Source organism: Cryptomeria japonica, chromosome 5 (genome assembly GCF_030272615.1).
Source record: "Cryptomeria japonica chromosome 5, Sugi_1.0, whole genome shotgun sequence".
NCBI classification, from domain to species: Eukaryota; Viridiplantae; Streptophyta; class Pinopsida; order Cupressales; family Cupressaceae; genus Cryptomeria; species Cryptomeria japonica.
Window position 1 is genome coordinate 675,091,738 of NC_081409.1, and position 23,117 is coordinate 675,114,854.

Below are 23,117 nucleotides of genomic sequence, written 5' to 3' on the forward strand. Positions count from 1 at the left end.
AAGGTCTATGATAAACTTCCTTCCTCCATTCTCTATAGACAGAGTGTTCTTCTAGTTGTGGGTGGCCTTGGTTGCCACCAGCCAACCTATCCCTAAGATCGCATCATACCCTTTTTTTTTTAGTGGGATTACCACAAAGTCCAGTATGAAGGGTTGCGTCCCGATGGTAACTTGCTGGCCCATCAGTGTCCCGATGGGTTTGATTCCATGCTGATCTGCTCCTAGCAAGTTGAATGTAGATGGCCACAACGTCGACTTCCCCAGCTTCCTCCAGGTTTCTTCTAGAAGAACATTCACTCCTGCTTCACCATAGACGATGGTATCGGTTAGAATGGTGCCAAGGATACCCATCTCCACAATGGCCGGGTTCCTTCCAGTGTTAACTGCCAGCAGCCTGGGGTCTATTGTAGACCCCCCAGGAACATCTGTGCGGTGGTTGGTATTGGTGCATGGTTGGGAGAGATTATTCAACAACGCCACTCGTAATTGAGGCATTGTCTAGAGGAGGTTGTGTACCTTCACAGGCACCTCCAGTTTTAAAATTTGATATAGGATAGTCTCCTCCGCCTTCGGTCGGCTGGAAGTTCCCGCTGTACCCTTCGCCTTCGCCCCCTCTCGTATCTCTTTCTCAATTTCTTCCCGTGCTTCCCGTACCCTTAGCTTCTCTGTCTCCGGCTTCGGGCACATTGCTTGTCTGGCTTGAGCGCGGGTTACGGCCAGCACTTCCTCTTCTTTGGTTTCCTCGATATTGAGCAAGTTGACGTCGAAATTCGGGCAGGTGGCGTCTTCGTGGTCTCCCGATCCGCACCATTTGCACAAATATTGTGTGGCCTCTCCCTTCGGGCAGTCTCAGGCGAAGTGCCTCCACTGGCTGCACGCTTGCATTGTATCATCGGTCGGCCTTTGGAGTCGTATTGGATCCGGCTCCTTGTATTGTTATTGTTGTTATTGTTGTTTCGTCCTCCCCACTGGTTATCTCGGTAGCCTCCCGATATTGCATTGTTGTTCGCCTGGGAGCTGCCGGTACCGCTTGATGTAGTTGGTTGTTCCTGCGTAAGCAATACTTGCTGGTTTCGTGTTTTCATGTTGTGTGGGCACTCCTTGATGGAGTGTCCCATCACTTGGCAAATCTCGCAAAAGGCCTTCTTCGGACAAGTACCCTTCGTATGTCCTTCCTCTTTGCACTTCGTGCACCATACATCCCCTTCGGTCTGACCTGTGCTTCTCATTGCTTTAAATTCTCTCCTCATTTGCTCCATGTCTTTCTGGAGTGCTTGCACCTTTTTGCCAGACTCGCCATCGCTGCTACTTCCCTCGGAAGAGTCATCATCCTCGGATGAGCTATTCTTCTTTTTCTTCTTGGATGTCTTGGTCTTGCTCTCGAGATCCATCGCTCTATTAAATGCATCTTCGTACAAGGTTGGTGGAACAATTTTCATCTTCTTCCGGAGGGAGTGTTTTAGTCCCTCCACGAACCATCTCTTTTTCAACCCATCCGTTGGTTGACTCTCCATTTTCCCCAATAGTTCCTTGAGCCACCGACTATAGGCTTGGACCGTCTCGTTCTTGTTCTGCTTTGTGCCATAGATTTCGGCTACTATTTCATTGTCGTCTCTGAGGAGGTGGAACTCTATCTTGAACTCCTTTAGGTTGGGCCATGTGCTGACTATGGCCTTATCCGTATTGGAGTAGCAGTCGATGGCCACTCCCCTTAAGGTTGCTGGAAATTGTGTTACCCATTCGTCCTGGTCGGTAACACCGTTCGCTGACCATATGGTTTCGCAAATGCGGCAATGGTGGACGAGATCTTCCTTCCCGTCGCCGTTGAACTTCAGTAGCTTCTATTTACTAGCCATCCCACCGCCGGGTCTCGCTCCTTTGGTGCCTTGTGTGCTTGTACCTAGTGATCCTCCGCCTTCGCCTCCTGCACCTGACCCTCCACTCGTGGGTCCTTCGGAGAAGGTTGCTGACCTCGAACCGAACAAATTGCCTTCCGTACGGTACCCTTGTGCTCTCCCGGCACCGTCGGTTGTACCGTCACCTTCGATCGTCTCCCTCCGGTTGGTTGTCTCCCTCTGGTTGTCCTCCGAAATGGACAAGTTCTTTAGTAGGTCTCTGGTAGCGTCGGTCAGGTTTAGACTTCGCCTTGTTTATTCCATCAACTCTTTGCGACTTCTTACCCTACGATGGTATTCTGGCGAACTGTAGAGTTCTCCTTCGGCACCCTCCGTGATTCCTAGGTTCCCTTCGGCTAACCCTACGACAGTGGAGAGAGTGTAATTCTCTTCGTCTATCTCTCCCTCCGCAACCTCTGTGACACCACCTGGGTTCCCTTCGAGCAACCCCTCGGTTGGTCGTCCCTCGGCAAGCTGCCTTAGCCTACGCCTTCATTCTATTTGCTGTTTGAGATTCAACATTCTTTGTGCCACTTCCCATTCGTCACTTTGTATCTTTTTATTTTTGTCCTTATTTAGTATATTGGGCATAAATCACTTCCGTACATAGCAAGCGCACACCATGTACACAAAAAAAAACTTTTATTATTTTCCCTTTCGGCCACAATTTATGTCAACATTGTGCCGAGATTATTACAGGGTTCAATTTCCCCTTCGCCTCTTTCCATCACGCTCTGCATCCCAACGACGATTGTTTTCTTCGTACTGTCGAAGGTCCTGTTGGCGTTGCTCCTCACAGGCAATCTCCTCCAGGCGGGTTCGCTACGCCAGTGATGCCTGTGCAAACAATCGGGGGAGGTGGTTCATCAACCGATTCGCTGCAGGGCTAACTTCCAGTGTGGTCCACACGGCACTTGTTGGGACTTCAGCCTCCGTGGCCTCTCTTCGAACGTAGGTCTTGATGGCCGCTTGAAGCAGGATTGAGAATTCCCTCGTTGCAATGTCCTCTCCGTCGTAGAGTTCCGTTTGTGCATCGTCGGCCTTTGGGTAAATCTCCTTGACGGTGAGGCCAATCGTGTTCGTACGCCATCCACTCCTTCCTTTCCTGAGTATGTCTGGGCAACGACGCCAGATGTTTGCCACATACGGGTAAACGATTAAATGCAGAAAGTAAATGCACAGAACATAATGGAAATATATTAAAGAACCAGTCTCTGTATTAATTCAACAATCCATGTACATCAAGTGCTCATAACATCACACCCAGATGCGACTATGATGATGCCACGAAGAAGGAAAGTTATACAATATATAATACCCAAAGGGGTGCGACCAACCGTCGCCTCCAACTGCCCTTTGGGAAGACTAACTGACTGCCGTAACCCATAGTTACTGACAACAACATAACATAATGATTATTCTCGACAACATGGTGTTCTTGAGGTTGCATCCCTATAGACAATCTTGCTTCAAAGGGAGTGGAGCTGAGAAGTTGAATCCATGTTTTTATAGATTCTATAAGATGTTGAGAAGGGTAGGTGAGGTAGCCTATGAACTGGAATTTCCAGCCAACCACAAAATACATAATGATTTCCATGTTTCATGCCTAAAGAAGGCTTTTGGACAGCATATCATTCCCTTGATTGAGTTGCCACCTTTGGCCGATGAGGGAAAGTTAATTCTTGAACCTGAGACCATCTTGGATATTTGGGAAAAGAAGCTAAGAAACAAGGTCATTCCGGAATACTTGGTCAATGGAAGAACCTGCTGATGGAAGATGCAATGTGAGAAGGTGTGGAGATCTTTGAGCATCCAAATTTGAAGTTGCTTGAGGACAAGCAACATCTTGGAGGGGAGGACTATCATGTCCCCAATTAAGTTTCGGCTGGATGTTGTTGAAGCAAGAAATAGTGTGTTTTTAAACACTATTTATTAATAAATAATATTAAATAATTTAATAATAATATTACTAATAATAATAAATTTTATCTGTTTTGGTGGCTGACCTGTGTAATACCATTTTATTTTGTTTGGGCTGACTTGAGGAATTATTTGTGCTAGCACCTATTTATAAGTGACAGGAGTCTTCTTTCTATCTTCACAAAATTAAGCTTCTGATTCCTGCTTAGGGTGTGCCTAGTCTAAGACAGAAACCTTAGCATTTGTCTTTATAGGTAGAATGAAAACTTTACCTGATCAACCGTTTGTTCATTAGAGTCAATATATTCTACTGAGGTATTCACACATTCATCTGCCCAAGAACTGCTGGAGCTTCCCCATCGCAAGAGGACAAAATCACTGCTGAAGCAGACATGACATGAAAGGTCACTCTATTGTGGAAGGCAGCAACTAAATCAAGCAGCCAGGACTAATTGCAGTCAGAAAACTACATCAACTATCATTGGGTCAACATCGACTTCCAAGCCTCTAATCGTGCCACTTCCAAGGTGCACATCTAATATCGACTCAGGCCCCCCTGACTGCATATGCCTGCAATCAGCAACCTGACCTATGTGAACTCTCGTTTCTGACCCCGAATATGTATGCTATGGGTTTATTATGACTGGTATGGATGATTACAAGATTTTCCACTGTGTTTGACCTGTTTTCTGCAACAAGTGTATTCATCTTTCTTCTGAATCAAGGGCCCATTGTATTAGTTGATATATGTATTCCTGAACTGCTATTATATGAATCGTTTTATGTATTCCTGAGCTGAGCTCTGGATCAGTGGTGTTGATTTCTTTATTGTGAACGATCTATTCTGGATTTATGGATTATTTCTGAATTGCTATATTTTATGCTTATTCTGAGCCATCTTTTGGATTTGCAAAGCATTTTCTGTGCTGGTATATTTCAGTCTATATGTTGCATAATCAAACTAACTTCTAAGGGTAGAACCAACGGTTCTTAGTAAAGCAACATTGGAATTTAGTGATCTGAAGTTTGCAGACAGTGCTTCATGAAATAATGGATCATTTTGGTATTATAGCTGGTTACTAACTATGGGGATTCAAGTGGATATTGAGTTGTATGACAGTGACCAGTTCTTCAGACAATCTGGAGATTGAAACTTGTTGATGGAACAAGGAAAGAAGTATGTACAGGTGTCTGCTTTAGAGAGCCACATGGAACAAGTAATGAAACAATAACAACAGATTACTCAATAATATAGGAGCATATGGCATGACAACAAGGTTACAAAATTTAAGAACATTTGTCCATGAATGTCTTAGCATGTTCTCTAGCCAAGAAGTTTGGTATTATAGATGATGGAGAAGAGGAAAAAGGTGACCAATTGCATGTTTGGGGCAAAACATTGTCAAGAAAAAAGTAAGCTTGAAGCTAAAGTCAAAATCTAAGCATTTGAAGGTGACATAAATGGGGAGATTCAGTTTCATGGATAAAACAGATAGTGGTGTATTTTAGTGCTTAAAATGTGAGCATGGCATAGAGGATTTCTTTTGCACACCTGAAAGCCAAAGGATGAAGTGTTGTTGGCATAAATTGCCTATTGTTATGTTTGACAAATATTTGTTATCCGACAAGGTATTAATTAATTGTATTGAGTGGGTTGTCAGTCTCGAGTAGTTATGTGTCAGTTGGTTGACGGTTGTGTACCTCTCGGCAACCGTCGGGTCCTTTAAATATGTCATGTATTGTCAAGGAAGTGGGATGGTATTGTCGGATCTATTGTAATCCTTGGTCGACCATCTTTGGTCTCTTCTCTGTAATAATTGAATGTGCGAATAAAGATATATTTTACTGCCATGTTTGGTATGCATTCTCATGTACATTATTATTTCCTATATTTAATTTACCAGTTGTAGCGGTAAACATTTTGGCGTCGTTGCCTTTAAAGAAATCGGATCAGCCTTGAGTGATTCATGTCCGTAGATCCCGTCAAAGGTGAGAAGAGGCCATAGGGTGGTCAAGACCAAGCGATTAGGTGATATGCCGACTCTTGGCCGGAGGGAGCACAGAGATGAGTCTAAGCTTGGAAGTACTCGGAGTGTTGGGACGCTGGAGATGGACGTGTAGAGGACACACGCGTGTCTGAGAGTGCAAGGAAAGCACCGGAACATAGCGGTCGGAACAATTCACTCAGGTCCGACACACTTGGAAGTGCTCGAAGTGTTGGGGGCGCTGAAGGTGGACGTGTAGAGGATGCCTGCGTGGCCAAGAGTGCAAGGAAAGCACTGGAACATAGCGGTCGAACAGTCCACCTAGGTCCGACACACAAGGTGAATACACATGTACCTTCCGAGTGAAAACAATGTTGAACACCTAGGAGAAGCAAAAATTGCCGAAGTTCACGGGAGACGGATCAGAGGACCCGGTACGGCATTGCAAAACATGCATAACCATTTGGGAGGCAAATTGCCAAGATGACAGGGACTACTAGCTGAAGGCATTTCCCGCCACCCTTCGAGGGATCGCCATTGACTGGTACACAAACCTCAACGCCCAACACAAGACGAGATGGAGTGATTTGAAGAGGGCGTTCCAGGAGGAATTCAAACTCTTGAGGGATGATAATGAGATCGTGGCCGAAATCTATAATACTAAGCAAGGGAAAAATGAGAGTGTACGTGCTTACAACCGTAGGCTCAAAGAACTGTTGAACAAGATGGAAAACCAGCCAACCGACGGGTTGAAGAAGAGGTGGTTCATGGAGGGATTGATACCCTCATTGCACAAGAAGATGAAAGTAGTGCCTCTGTCCTCATACGCCGATGCGTACAATCGAGCGATGGACATTGAGAGTAAAAATAAAACCTTCTCCCGAGAGGAGGAAGACCGATGATGATGAGAGCACCAAAGGTAGCAGTAACGAAGAATCCAAAACCGTACGAGCCCTTCGACGAGATATGTTGGGAATGATGAAAGAATTGAAGGCTAAGAAAGGAACCAACAATGAAGGTAATGAACTATGGTGTATTGAGTGCAAAAGGGCCCACACGAAAGGTAATTGTCCTAGAAATATGTTTTGCGAAATTTGTCGAGTGTTGGGGCATTCAATCAAGGAGTGCCCGTACAATTTGAAGATGAGAGGTACACAAGTACTCTTCACACAGGGAGAGTCTAGCCCATCGAAATCACATAATGTATCGCCAAGTGGTTATGGAAATCAACGAGGGCGAAACCAAATATATTACGACTCCAGAGGACGTCCTATCATACAGTGCCGACAATGTAGTGAATGGGGACACTTTGAGAGAGACTTCCATAACAAGAAAGACAACATACAATTTTTGTGCAAATGGTGTGGACCAGGTGACCATGAAGACACCAACAGCTCGAATCAGAAGGGTATTAATATGCTGGACGTGGAGGAACAAGAGGACGTAATTTTGGCAATCATAAGAGCACAAACAAAGAAGGCGATGTATTCAAACTTTGGTACGGAAAAGGAACAAGCTGAAGTAGAACAAGTGTTGGCGAAGGAACAAGTAACTTCCAATGGAACTGCAAGTATGTCATTGCGGGAGTCAGAGAAGAACATAGTCCGGTAGGTGCTACAAACAATTGTACCCATCAAGGTGGCAAACCTTCTTCAAACTATGTCGCAACTGAGAATGGCAATTGCCAACATAGTTAGTGACGACATAGTCATCTAGAAACAATGTAAGCGACACAAGGAGGAACTGACGGAAAAACCATCAGCCGAAGGGAATGAGTCTAGTGATCCAATGTTGTTGACGGTGAGCATCAAGAGGAAGTCGGTGGTCGTCGAGATGGAAATAATGGGGAAGAAGTTGACAAACACCATTGTTGATGGAGGCTCGGGAGTAAATGTACTGTCAGAAGACACATGGAAATGTCTGGGGAAGCCGAAACTTTGGCCGCCAACCTTCCACTTGGTAGGTGCCGACCAGCATGACATCCAGTCGTTGGGAACATTGATGGCACAAAAATTAATGATTGGGGCACAACAATTTTTCTTGGACTTTGTAGTCATCCGGTTACAAAAGAAAGCGTACGATGCACTCCTCGGGAGGGGATGGTTGATTACTGCCAAGGCGAATCATAACTGGAAGCGAAACACACTCTTGATCGAGAGTGATGGGAGGAAGCACATCATTGACTTGAGGAACCAGGCGGTGAGTGAAGAACTGGCACCCTCAGACTTTGAGTTTGAGGGTGGAGAGTTAGGTATGGATGGAGGGAGGAAAAGCATGAAACCCAACGATGAAGCGATGCTCTTATTGGAAGATTGCTTTGAGGATGAGACGAGTTCTCTTAATGGATTATTTCACTGGCAGATGGAGGATTATGAAGTCTTCCACCTCGACTGTAACATGCTACAGATTGGTGAAATTGAGGAAGTGCAAAGTCCAATAGGCTCGAAGGAATTGTATGGGGTTAGGCCGTATGAGAAGGAGAAAAAAAGTTGCAGGAATATGAAGCATGTCAGCTGTATGCTATAGGGGGGTTGTATGAGAGAAGGTTGTACTTGTTGAAAGCACATCATCCGTACAACAAATCCGTATGGAATTTGGAAGCACACCATTTACCTCAAAAGGATTCGCACGCCCTTTGGAATACTACCCAAGAAGAGTTCCGTACCACAAATCCGTACAGAGGTGAAATTCAGAAAAGCCACACAAACAAACCGTACATTGGCAGGGTCCAGGGTTGGACGAAGGGAATAAGGCTCAAACCATACGAAGGAGTCCGTACGGAAGAAGACATGAAGGCAAGTAAAGACCAAGACGACATCACATCAAACTGTAGGAGGAAATTACCACCGTACAGACATCAAATTGCCACGAGGGAATCACCGTACGGACATCAAACCGCCATGAGGGAATCACCACCGTACGGACATCAAACTGCCATGAGGGAATCACCGTATAGACATCAACCGCCATGAGGGAATCACCACCATACGGACATCAAACTGGCAGAGGGAATCACCATATGGACATCAAACCGCCATGAGGGAACGGAAATCAAACTGCCATGAGGGAATCACCACCATACATCCAACTGTATGACATAATTGTGGAATAATCGTATGGACTTCACGACAGTCATTGCTTTGTATTGTATGACTTTCAGCTCATTCCGTATGACATGGCAAGTTCATTCATCTTGTACGGTATCACAGCTGCATTCCTTCCATACGATACCTAGTCCATCGTTCCCTACTGCCAACGCACATTTCGAAGTTCCAAGGAGTTATTGTTGTACGTCAATTCCCTCACGTACAAACAAATCATGTTGCCCACACCGTACGGAGGATACTTCATCTTGTATGGACAAAGCCTATTGTCGACACCGTACGGCTAGAGCATTTCTTTTGCATCATACGACAGTGGTTGCATCCTGTACGGGAACACCAATCAGCCGTACATCATCAATCTCAGCCTGCGTGTGGAGTTCTCATCGTGTCATATATGGTACAATCCTCTCAATGCCATCGTTCCATACAGCAAAGTGATTTCTTCACGACATGTTGCAGATGTTGGTTAAAGCTCTTTTTTGGCTTCATCAGCATTGTTTTTGTCATCTTAAAAAATCACGAAAATCATGTGCACCATGGAGTTCTGTGTGGTTTTGAAGGTTGCATTTTGGTGTTGGCGGCGGGGGCGCTGCCCCTCAACCCCGCCCTGTACCACAATTTGGTGTTGACAACAAGGGCATTGCCCCTCGACTTTTTCTTTTGGGGGGGGGGATGCTGTTGTCGGCATAAATTGCCTATTGTTATGTTTGATAATATTTGTTATCCGACAAGGTATTAATTAATTGTATTGAGTGGGTTGTCAGTCTCGGGTAGTTATGTGTCGGTTGGTTGACGGTTGTGTACCTCTCGGCAACCGTCAGGTCCTTTAAATATGTCGTGTACTGCCAAGGAAGTGGGATGGTATTGTCGGATCTATTGTAATCCTTGGCCGACCATCTTTGGTCTCTTCTCTGTAATAATTGAATGTGCGAATAAAGATATATTTTACTGCCGTGTTTGGTATGCATTGTCATGTACATTATTATTTCCTATATTTAATTTACCAGTTGTAGCGATAAACATGAAGCATATGTTTTGCCATATCACATAGTTGAAGAGAAGTAAAAGGATTGAAGGATAATCTTCCAGCTAAATAAGGATAAAGAAAGCACTTTACGAAATGGAATTGGAAAGGTAAGAAGACCAATATTGCTGTACACCAGTGTAAGGACCCTTTTTGTAGTATTGACAGGCATGCTGACAACAAATGTTGAAGGTTTATGTTTTGAGTTGTCTCCAAAAAAATAAGTTCAAGGAGAACTCCGAAAAGTTCAAGGGCACCAACAAAGAAGAGGTGGAAATTGAGGACAGCTCAGATATAGACGAGAGATTGGGACACATAACCACAAGGGCTGACATTTTAGACAAGGAACTAGAAGTGATGAAGCAACTTTTTACTGTCAAACTCCAAGTGAAGAAAACAAGGGTAAGTGCATTGAAAATCTCAGTTCCAAATGCAATTTGATTTCTGCTGATATAGCTAAGATGCTTGGTTTGAAGACATGATCATCCTCATCCGTACTTGTTAGGTTGGGTGAAGAAAGGTGTTGAATTCAAGATATAAAAAGACGTAAAATTCTGTTTGCTATAAATACACTATATTTGGATAAGTAGAGGCTGATATTATTTCAACTGATACATTTGATATCGTGCTTGGGAGTCCATGTTTATATGACAATGAGGAGGGTTAAAAAGTACCGGTGGATCAAGGAAGCAAGTACACCATCGAGGGACATGTAAGCAAAGCAAAAATTGACATGATAAGTTCCAACTAAGTCATTAAGTTGATTAAAGAGACCAAGCAGTTTTGATTACTTATATGACATGACAATATGATAGGGCTGGGATTTCTTCTATATCAAATACTCTCAAGAAAACAAAGGGTTCAGATGAGTTTTTAATATCATTTCAGAAGTTTCTTCATGAACCTAAGGGGCCCGTCCCTAAGAGAGGTAGAACATGATATTCAATTATTGAGTATGGTCCACAATTGGTTCTAAAGTTGTAGCCATGGGAAGCAGATGTGGGTTTCTAGGACATTTTAAGATCACACAGTTCATTTGATAGATATTAACTTTAGTTTCTTGTTGCGTTGTGGGAGGGGCTTTGTTGATGGTGCTTTTGGGTGAGTGGGTGACCAGGGCTATGAGGGGGAGGACAAAGTCATTGGCTATTGGGTATTGAATCCTATTAAATAATACATTTGGTTTGAGAAAACAAAAGAAAAATCTAAGTTCTAATGAAATAAATCAAACTAGGTTTCAATAAACATAAAAAGACTTATCATGTCTTGGTAAATCAATTTCACAACTTTCATATGTGACATGTGAAAGTGGTGTACTGAGATTCTCGCTACCTTAAGCCCTACAAATTAAAAAGAAAAAAAAACTTTTTAAACCAAAAAAAAAAGTAAATGATTGTTATATACCTACCATCTGTGACAATATTGAGGGAGATGCTTGGAAAGGTAGATATCTGACTGGAAACAAAAATTTGGAAGCCCTGCAAGTTCTAATTGAGTTGAAATGAGTCCAAATTCATGATGACTTAGTTTTTCTGTAGACAGTAAATATAGATCTGTCTAGAATGGATATATTAATAAATAAATGAATATCCTTTGTGGATCAGATCTCCATTCCTAATTCAAACCAGCTATCCAAGCCAGTCAAAAAAATCAATATCCCTTGTTTCTCTAATCTCTAATGTTTGTATGCTGTGTTTCTCTTGAATTTTGGCATTTATTCTCTTGTATTCTCCTGTATTGTATTAACCTTTTATATTTATGCATTTCTTCGTTGTTCCTTAGTGTAGTTTGTTCCCTATGTTTCAATTCTTTGTGGTGCTTATATCCAACTTTGCTCCCATACATGCCCCGCCACCATATCCCTGCTTTCTGTTATAGCAGCTTGGTGCAGTATTGTGCCTTGATCAATGGCAAGTTCTATAGTGAAATGACAATGAAACCGTCTTCGCTCCTTTACGTATTTAGTAGGTTCCCATTTTGATTAGGGCATCTGTTGACTTTTAAAGATGACTTGCAACTTAAACCTCATAATTATGCTTGATGTAAGTATTATTATACAATAGAGGAGTTATCTGAGATACTTCCTGAGTATGATGTAAAACAAATGAGCTACATTATTGATGATTGAGATTTATTAACAACTTGACTTATTTAATTTTCTTTTATTCCTGGATTATACTAGCTAGTTCTAATTCTAAATTATTTTCTCAGAGTCTTGTCTTGAACTTAGCTATTTTGTCTACTAGTTTATTCCTAGTCACTGGGGCATGGCTAATTCCTGATCTCTGGTTATTCAGGTCTTTAGCCTCCTTAGCACAATTGAGTTAAAAAAATTAATAATTTTTTATTTTCCTGTATGACCAAGTTGATAGCCGGTATTGAGTCTCTCCATTGTAGAAACAGATTTCAACCTTGTGTATGTAATTGCACATTTGTGGTAGATGTCTTGAAAACAAACCTGATGAACTATGTGTGTTGTCCTTAAGTAACTGTTCTTGAAATCTCATCATTGGATCTCTTTCATCATTGACAATAATAGAAAGATCCTAATTTATCCACACCCAGATAAATAATAGAGATTCTGGAAACATGGTCATCTCTTAAATTGGAATGTTCAAAATCCAGGGTTAGAAAAGGCATACATTTATTTAAATTTTTCTGTTGTATTCTCAATTGTCTAAAGCACTTGACAATAATGACAGCAATGTAGATTCCTTTCTACCTGTCAACAATTTCCTATTTATACATAATTGTTTTTTGGAACTCTAATCTGATTATTCCTTTGTCTTTTAATTGATAGAAGTTGGAGAAACTGGAAGGAGCTTGTACAGATTAATTTCATTGCAGATGTGGACAAAACTTAGGCCTTTTGTGCATGAGTTTTTGGAGGAGGCAAGTGAGATGTATGAAATGTATGTCTATACGATGGGAGAGCGAGCTTATGCTTTGAAAATGGCAAGGCTTCTTGATCCCACAGGAAAACATTTTGGGACTAGGGTCATCTCACAGGGTGATAGTACACGTAGACATCAGAAAGACCTAGATGTCGTATTGGGAGCAGAGTCTGCAGTTGTGATTCTTGATGACACTGAGCAAGTAAGTATTCAACTACTGGAAATATGAATAGAAATCTAGACAATCCTAGACTCACTTATGAATATCACAATCAGCCTTCTTGGTCCAGTCCTTGAGTTATTTTTAAACCAACTGCTTTAACTATAATTCTCTTTTCATCAGTATCCTTCACATTCACAGAAATTTTTTCCCTTAGGCTCCATTACAGGTAAGTGGTTTTTAAATACTTGGCACATTAACATTTATGCCCTAACAATTGCAGGTATGGCCAAGGCATAGATCAAATCTCATAGTGATGGAAAGATACCATTTCTTCAGCTCAAGTTGCCGACAATTTAACCTACAGAGTCCCTCTTTAACACATTTAATGAGGGATGAGACAGAGACAGAGGGCGCTCTTGCAAGCATGTTGCGTGTACTCCGTTCTGTGCATCAAATGTTTTTCAATAAGGTCAGAGACAGCATTCCTGGCACATCTGAATATTGTGTTGGTGATTTTTTTAGTTTAGTTCATATGCACATTTACTGTGCAGACGTACTATTTAAATCATTTAGAAAATTATAAATTATAATTTTTCAAGGCCTCCGCTTGCCAGGTTCATTTTATTTAAATGAAGTACTAGAGATTCGTAATGCTCAATCAGAATGGATCACTTAATGATTTCACTTGAAACTTCCTGAAGTTCAGGTTCTTTAGTCGTTCAAATCATCTTTTTTCTGTCAAATCATAGTACACTGAAGTCCCCAAGTTACCATGAAATATATTGTATTCACACAATGTATTCTGGGTTTCAAAAACATGATGGATGTTAACTGCTGACTTTCTTGTCAAGTACCACGTGTATTTGGTCCTGTTTATGTGGTTCATGTGTATTTTTTCCTGCAAGATGTGCAGGAATTAGCTCTGAGGTGTTTCCAAATGTTCTCAATACTCCAATGTGGCACGATTTTCCTGCTCATGTCATTGATGAATTTGAACTTCACTCTGTTTCTCTCCCATTATAACATCACTGAGAGGTGCTTCTGTGCTCTGGGGCTCCCCTTGTCTTATGACAATTGCAAATGTATTTGTTCGAAAACAGTTAATAGCATTCTCCACCGTTTAATGATTTTGTTCTGCTATAATATCAATGTGCTGCATGTGTGTTCATCTAAAATTAATTATAATTATGAGATAACGCTTGGAAATCCTTGCTAGTCAGGAAGAAGATTTTGGGGTGGAACCATGGAAGTACCTTGGTTGATGTGTGGCATTCTCCTTGTCTCTGGTACAACTATTGCTTAGAAGTGCTGTGTCTATTGTGGGTCTGCTTGCCTTTGGTTACTACAAATGTGAGTATTTCTCTAAAAAGAAATACTAGCTTACTGCAGACAAAGTAGAATTCTCAACAAGTTAAGAATTTCATTCCACCACAATTTTGAATTATATAGCTGTCAAAAATTACACATGAAGAAGAAAAAGAAATGTTGTTTGTATGTGTTAATCCCACGCGATACAGACAAGGTTTATAAGGCATTATGTGCATGGAAAGCTTTAGCGATTTAGAAGCGCAGACATTAGGGTGCAACTTTGCAAGTCACTGTGTCAGTGTGTTACTACTCTCCTTTGTACTATCATCGCTTGGAGGTCCTGTGCTTTGTGGGTTCTCATACTATTCTCTTTTTGGTACTATCAGTGCTTACATACCTTGTATTTAAAAAAATTAAAAAATTACAAGCTTGTTATAAACAAAGTTGCATGTTCCACTTTAACATCCGACCTGTCTATATTTTGTATAGTTTGGACTTTGTGTGATGATTCGTGGTTGTAGTCCATATTGAATCTCCTGTTTGCTTTTCTCTGTATGTGGAATGGCTTAAAAGTATTTTTACCAGCTTTTAGAGTGATCGGTTTTCAAAATCTTGGTAGGATTTGACTGGTGTAAATTTAAGTCAGCTCTATGATGACCAATTTCCATAAGTAGTCATTGCCTTAATGGCATTTCCCTCATGTATGTTGATAATTATCACAAGGCAAGGGCATGCACAAAGCACAGAAACACCGCTAAGCATTTGTTAATATGGGGCTGAAATGGTGATAAACATCCTCTATAAAAGAATAGATTTCTAACAAAGTTTGAGCTCTGAGATATGGCAGAAATTATTTATGGGAACATCTATTGTTCCTTTCTCTCTTTTCCTCCACTTCTAACAGGGTATTTATTCTCCAGGATAATGATGGACTTGCTGCTCATTCTGGATTTGAAGGCAGAGATGTGAGGCAGGTATGCAGATACATTAAATTTATCTTTACTGGCAGGGAATGGCTTAAATCACACATACTAAGCTTGTACTTTTAGGCTTAAAAGTGTTAAATACTCAGAGTTGGCTGACATTTTCTAGGCTTAATATGTTGCTTAATGTATGTTGTCACACTAAGAATACACTTCTAGGCTTAAAAGTGTTAAACACTCAGAGTTGACTAACATCCTCTAGGCTTAATATGTTGCTTAGTGTGTGTGGTTTAAGGCTAGCCAGGCAGCTATTGAAAGTTGTGATATAATCATGTTAATTTTAACTGTTTAAAATCACATGCGTATATATGTATTGATGACAGGAAATTGATATTTGATGGTGCTGATTATTTAGTGAAAGGCATAGTTTAATTTTGTACATGCCTTTATGATTATTGGCTGGTTTTGTGTAGGTTTTGAGAGCTGTACGCTTGAAAATATTGGAAGGTTGTAAAATTGTCTTTAGTCGGATCTTTCCAACAGCTTACCCTGCTGAGAAGCATCATCTTTGGCGTTTGGCTGAAGAATTAGGAGCAACATGTTCTACTACATTAGATGAATCTGTAACACATGTTGTTGCTCTAGACCTAGGAACAGATAAAGCACGCTGGGCAGTGCAGAATAAACGTTATTTGGTTCATCCGCAATGGCTTGAAGCAGCAAGCTACATGTGGCAAAGGCAAATTGAAGGAAACTTCTCCATCACTACAAAGAAAAATAGTTCAGCATCAACTTTTGTTGAATCTATTCCAGTCTTACCTCAAGGTACTGATGGAAGAGATGTCGAATCTACTCAAAATAAAGAGGAGACTGATGATGGAGATATCGATGTTGAAAGCTGATTGCACACTCATCTTAGGAATATTGCTAGTGGAAACTATTGGATGGTTGTGGCACAAATATTGTTTTTTGTTAGTTCTAACAAATGCAAGTGAATGGAGTAACATGGCCAAAGCGTTTCTACATTTGATAATACCAGGTATTTCTATGCTTTCATGGAAATCTAGGCCTTCATGGTTGCTCGATACCTTGTGTCATGCTGGAAGCATTAAGATTATTTATAAAAAAACATTAAGATGTTAGTGACAAACACTGAAACCTCTGTAATAGTTTAAAATAAATGTGTGTTTGACATTGAAAACAAATAGGCTGGATCTTGAAGTCATGTAGCTGGTGCACAAGTTAACCTACAGATAGAGGAGCGAGGGAAAAAAGCTGCACTTGTATTTATAACAACTGACTAGACATTTGTTGAGCAGAGTTGTGCCATAGCTTCAATATCTTATGGAGACACGTTATGAGGCTAGATATTTACTTCCCAGCATCTATTCTCAGGGATTTTCATAGGAAGATCATATTTCAGTAGAAATCCTAACTCGAGAATTTTGGAACAAAGGGCAAGATTTGGAAGGAATGTTTTCTGCTCTAAAAGACAACCAACAATGTTGCAAAGTATGTGTGATTGCGAGTATTGATATAAATTTTGTGGTACATGTGAAACACGTCAACAGATCACTTATGATATATTTTAGATGTCAATTAAATTAATATCATTCGTTTTGGTCTTGCAAATGTGGTGGTTTGATCTTTGTGAATGATTACATAATTTGCAGCAGAGAATGGGTGAAATAGTTGAGGCGTGCAAAACTTGTCTTGATTTGGTTAATCTTGTCTATGGCAGCCCGTAATTTTTTTTTTCCCAAACCCAAGGAGGTGCAAATTTTTATCTTGCTTCCCAATGTGACAATTATTATTTTTAATAGGTAGAGGGTTCTATATGTGTCGCCACCCTTTAAAGTCTTATATGCAAATACAACAGCAGCATGAAAGCCCAGAGACACAAAAGCTGGGTAGGCACGGCAAAGTCAAACTAAACTATGCCTCCTATCCAACATGGCAGGCTCTAGACATAACCCCGGAAACATACAAAAAATACTCTAAAGAGAAGCAAAAAAAGAGTATGTATTAGAACCATTGGCAGTATGCTAAAAACCCAAATTAACTGTTTGACTAGCCTAGATCTGTTGCCATGTCCTCCTTGGCAGTCACTTGGATCGTTGGCTCAAGGAAGGATCTTTTAGCACAAGAAACGCCACCTTAACAAACTCAAAATCTCTAGGTACCCATCAAGTCAAATGCCTATATATATATATAGCCAAATTTTAACAGTGCCTAGATTGAGAGTGCACCATAGACTATCTAGGTACATTGCCAAATCCTAACAATAAGTGGTTAGTTTTATTTGCTTCCTTGATAGGGATGAACCTGAAACTCCTAACCCACCACCTCATCATCTTACTTAAGACATCGAAATCTCCTTTAAGCATGCCCTCCTTGAACTCTCATAAATAATATTCTTTCCGCTTGAAAGATTGTGGCTTAGAATCCACATCTGTTAACCTAATAAAATAATCCATTATTGAAGTTTTAGCCTGAAAGACTTGTATTGTTCAAACTTTTGCTCCCAAATTTGTTGTCACAAGTTTCAATGTGGCTCCATTAGGGATTACAAATACAGTGCACAAATGATGATCTAAAATGACCCTACCGAGGGTGAATAGTGGGAAGGTTGGTTAGTTTGCTACCTGGAAAAGAAACATGCCATTCATTGTCCTGTCTGCTAAGAAGAAGTATCTGTGAAAGGGCAAGCGATAGGGAATGCCTCCTTAAACACCAATTCCCATAATTTGAAGTGTGTTAGCCCCTTTGATGTATGAACCATATGTCGTTTAATGAATTATACACATGGGTTCCTCCCACTTAATGGCCTTGAGGTGAAGTCAAAACATAATTTATGTTCGAATCTCATAATTCTATCATCATGCAAAAGTAATGGGGGAGCAAAAGTATGGGGTGCTGACATTTTCGAGAGGTAGAATTCTAGTATGGAGGAAACATAAAAGATTCTCCTAGTACTGGGGAATAATTGATTTTAGTTGTGTAGGGAAATTAATTGATTCCAATGTTGACAATCTCCACCTAGTTGCATTCCCCAACACTATGAACATAAAGGAGTTCCTCAAATTTCTTCTACACAAGGCAAGCTCGCTAAATAATATTTTTGAGCTTTTGATCTCTTAAGGAGACCTTGGCTAGACCAACAATAGCAATTGGGATACCCCTAAACACAACTTGTAACTCAAAGAAGATGCCATCGTGAGGCCCTTCAATGTCTCAATCACTTTTCTCTTGTTAGAATGGTCCACCCTATTGCAACAGTCCTAAAGGAGAGGAGAGTGTGCCCCAATAACTTGCATTAATTGCCTCTAGTAGTGCTATCAAAATTAATTTTAAAGAAACCTTAGGGAGTGTCTCGAGGTGGGATTCCAAGAAATAGCTAAGCATTCAATTCCACTTAGAATTCTTTTTGATAATCCCATTAAGAAGGGTAGGAGGTGAAAGCTTCTAGTTTTGCAAAATGTTGAGACACAAAGGAGAGAAGTGAGAACCTTTCCAAGCTAGAGATTATTTTGCATGAGAAAAAAATGATGTCTTGATTTTAATCACATTTTTCCTAGGAAGTGACTTTACATATGAGTTTTGTATGATTGCATTAGAGCAAAATACACCAGATTGTGTGGTTGAGAGAAATCTTCTAATGTGGACCCAACTAAGTAGTGCTTTGGTCTAGTTGCACACTTGCTACTTCCAGTCGATAGGGATAGCCCAGAACAAATTTACCTTGTTAAGAAGAGTAAACATTTTTTAAAAGAGAGTTCATATTGAAGAAGATGATTATAGATGGATTTTTCTTCTTTCAAGCATAAGTTTTTGGCGGAACCATGAAACCCCCATATTTTGATATTGTCAAAGGTAAGCATCTTGTTTAAATCAACAAGCTATACCAATCATTATACCTTTTGGGAGCAATGCTACATCAAACAAGATCTACTAGTCTTAAGGTCTCTTGGGGGTTACCATCCTAGACTAGTAATCTTGAGTAAATTCAAGATCTTGTTGTGTACCCATTTGAAGGATTGACTTTTTGTTCTTTTGGAATGGAAAGATTCTTAAAAAAAATTTATTTCATTCTTAACAAGCCAAAAATCAAAATTTTCAACATCATAAACTTAAATTGATTGTTACAAGTTAAAGATCAGATCTTTTTGATTTGCACTAGACTTGTGATAGGGCATAGAGGAGGGCATATTACCCACGAGTCATCCCAAAAGTTGGCTTTCACTTCACTACTGATATATTAAGATAGGAAAGCACATATCGAGTCTTTAGAAGAAAGGAAGCTCTAGATTGCTTATCCTTTAGGAAACTTATTTGATTTGAAAAGGAAAGTGGAATCTAAAGAAGACAACTAATTACTTCTAAGAAACTTGCATGAGGGATTTCAAGATAAATCTCCATGCCAATTTAGAGCTCAACACTTTGTCAAGCAACTCTAGATTCTTCAGCTTCAATCCTCTATGTACTCTTCATCCACATTCTCTCAACTACGTACATGGAATTTCTTATCTTTTGAGTAATCTTACCGCAAGAAGTGTCTACAAAAATTGTCTTTCTCAACACTCATTTAGGGGCCTACAAAATAGAAAACATGTAAGTTGCAATAACATGGATAATGGCTTTGATCATCATGATCTTCCTTGAGAGACTTATTTAACACCCTTTCTAGGAAGATAGGTTCTTTTGATTTTATTTTTTGTAGTTCATTCTTGATATTCACTCCTATAAACCTCATGAAAAGGAGAACACCTAAAAACTTGGTAGGGAGGTTATTTATCGAAAGCTATAATCTCTTTTTTGTTGACTACACTTTGAGAGTTACATTCAAGAGAAAAATCTTGTACTTTTCTAAATTCATACATTGTTTAGAAACATCCTCATAAGACTCCATGACTACTTTGATGGCCCTTGTTTCCATTACATCTATTGCCCTAAACATCATGGTCTCGTCCACAAATTGGAGATGGATTAGGGGCTGCAAGTTCTCCATTTTTCTGACACCTTCAATGATCCCAAGTTTATTAAGTCTTCTTAGATATTGGCTCAAATGTTTCACCATTAAGATAAAGAGGTAAAGGGAAAGACAACTCGCTTGCCTAATATCCCTAGAGTCGATAAAAAACTAGACATTGTTCCATTAACTAGCATAGAAAAATAAGACATTGGAACTGTGTTTGTCACCCATAATGCCCATTGTGGTGAGAATTAGAAAGCAAAGATGATGACATTCAAAATGTCCCCAATCCATCTTATGATAAGTTTTAGCTATATCTAACTTAACCATGCCACTTTGAGAATGTTAAAGAAACAAAGTGTTTCATGCATCAAAATATTACCATACAAAATTTGCTTTCCATGAGCAAGAATTTTTTGATTATAATTACATAGATAACAGAGTCTTTCTACCTAGGTACTCTAGGGATCATGATTAAACTCTTGAAACATCAATCAAATTTTCTATTCTTAGCCGAATCAAATAGCAAGACAATAATTTCCTTTAATATTGTTCATCTCGTTGATCAATTTTCTTGCCATTATCACTTGATGAAAAAAGTATGATTCCAATCTCCTTCTTTCACTCATTTCTCCTTGGCTTTTCACTTCACAAATCTTGTCCTTAGCATGACAATCTTTCAAGTTCAAAAAGATGTTTAATTCTTGAGCTTGGAGTTCATAAAATGGGGCCTTTGGATTGAACAAACTGATTAATGTGCTTTAATTCATTCTCAAGCTTCTTTTTAACAAAATATTATCAAAGAATTCCTTATTTCATCTTAGTTAGGGCTTGACACACCTTAATTGTGAGAAAAAATAACCATCTTGGATCCCTTTCTTTTTGAGCAATCTTGCCACCAAGATATTGTAATCCCATAAAGGTTTATGTTCAAAATCAACACAAATTTGAATTTAAATGGGCAACAATGGTTAGAGTTGGATTTAATTGCTAGTAGCACATGGGAGTGACTTGAGCTAGATACATTTAGAATTGGTGTTTCTTTAATCCATTCATTGACAAGCCATTTTGAAAAGACAAAATTTCCCTAACCTTTTAGATATTGTAGAAGCCCTTTCTTTGGTTATTCCATGAAAATTTGCTCAACTTTGGGATTATATCAAGCACATAGTGGTTTGCAATAAAGTCCTTGGAGTTGGACTTCAATTTGGTTGGTCTATTTTTCACACCCAATTTATCCAAGGGGTTGGCGCTCACACTGAAGGCCCCTCCAATTAAAAAGATCCTACGTACCTAAAATCATCTAATATTTTATCACAAGTTCATTTATTCTTTATGGGATTGCTAGGACCATAAGCATAAATAAATGAGCCTCTAATAGTTTCAAGAAAATATTTAAATTCACAAGCATTTTAGTTAGGATTCATGGCCACCAAGATGATGATAACCTTATTGGGATTCCAAAAAATACAAGGATCTCTCGAGGAACCCAACACATCTATTGCCACAACATTTCAATATTTCCATGGTAGAGGAAACAAGTCTAGAAGTTCCTTTCACAACATGGTTTCTTGATAGAGGACCATGTAAGAGGACCATGTAAGAGATTCACAAAAGTGATTGACATTTCAACAATTGCCTCTTGTTAGGGTCATTAAGGCCCCTAACATTCCAAGTTAGTATCTTGATTCTATCCTCGTGCTTTGTGTAAAACATCAATTCATAGTTTGTTGAAAACCAACTTCAATATCTACTCTAGAAGAGTTTTGGAATACTTTAGGTTCGGTATTTCTATGCTAACTTTTTAAAATTTGGTTCTATGATCAATGCTTCTTGGGTTGTGATAACCCTCCTAAGCTTGCTAGAACCTTTTCCATTCCAATAGAGACAAGCTAAAGAAACTATTTCAAAGGGTTCAATTAGTCTAAGATCTTCTTATGGAGTTGACCTTTCTTCACATAAAGCTAAAGCACACATCCTTAATCCAATAGCCAAGGTATCATTATCTGTTATCTCACACACAGTCTTCCCAAGATCATTATGTTGTGGCAATTTCTCCAGCTTGTTCTCTTTATTATTATTGTTGGTATCTAGAAAAAACACTAACTTTGTACACCCCTAGAGCCTTCCTTTATCTCTTTCAAAGCATCTTTGGAAGCATGATTCAATTTAGGATGTTGGATGCATTGGTGTATTGGATTTAGATCTTTCCAAACCTATTTGTCTATGGTTTTGTTGTGGGTTAGTTGTGCTTTTGTTGACATTTCACCTCTTGTTTTAGGTTTCTAAGACCATGCCAAAACCTATTTTTTACCCCTTTAGTAAAAAGAAAGGTTCAATCAATCCTTTTTGTCATTAGACATTTTCAAGGATTTCTACCTTGGAGACCCAACCATACTTGAAAAGAACCATTGATGGTGTCTAGGAAACAAGAAGTCTTTCCTTGCTTTTGAAATCATTTTATCTTTTTTAGGATAGACCAAAGATGGGAGCAAGGGCGAGTCTACCTTTTTTTGAACTAATATATTTTTGTTGGCCCATTGTTGTAGCAAGGGCAACAATTAAAAAAGAGGCTTTCATAATCTAACATGTGAAGAAATATGCTTGCTATTTTCTTAGGTAGTGATAAGTCAAAATTGTGCCTTATCTTTAGTCACACATGAACGCAATGAGAGTATTCCAAAGATGATAGATCAATTTCAATAATATCCAAAGATTTCACAATACTTTCGAGCTCCTCCTTATGCCAAAATTCTAAAAAAAGACCATATAGCCTCACATAAATCTAATCTATCAAACATAAGACCTCTCAATAGGCTAGGTTTGCGATCAATTGATTTAACAATGTTTCAAAATAATTTATATCTTCAATATTTTTCTCAAGTGCTTTCTTTTACTTCTCATGATAATTAATTATATTTTTTATAGG

The 23,117-nt window shown here is 39.6% G+C and overlaps 1 protein-coding gene across 3 annotated transcripts in view; it reads left to right on the top strand.

Moving 5' to 3' along the window:
- The window catches only part of LOC131079369 (RNA polymerase II C-terminal domain phosphatase-like 4), a 126,946-nt gene extending 110,098 nt beyond the window's left edge, over window positions 1–16,848 (top strand). For 2 of the 3 annotated variants that reach the window (XM_058017288.2, XM_058017286.2), the window contains exons 5-8: window positions 12,729–13,024; window positions 13,266–13,454; window positions 15,214–15,267; window positions 15,690–16,848. In XM_058017288.2, the coding sequence (XP_057873271.2) occupies window positions 12,729–13,024; window positions 13,266–13,454; window positions 15,214–15,267; window positions 15,690–16,118 (968 nt within the window). In that variant the 3' untranslated portion in view covers window positions 16,119–16,848. The remainder of the gene's footprint in view (window positions 1–12,728; window positions 13,025–13,265; window positions 13,455–15,213; window positions 15,268–15,689) is intronic. The other variant, XM_058017287.2, reaches the window with a different exon arrangement.
- The last annotated feature ends 6,269 nt before the right edge of the window (window positions 16,849–23,117 follow it).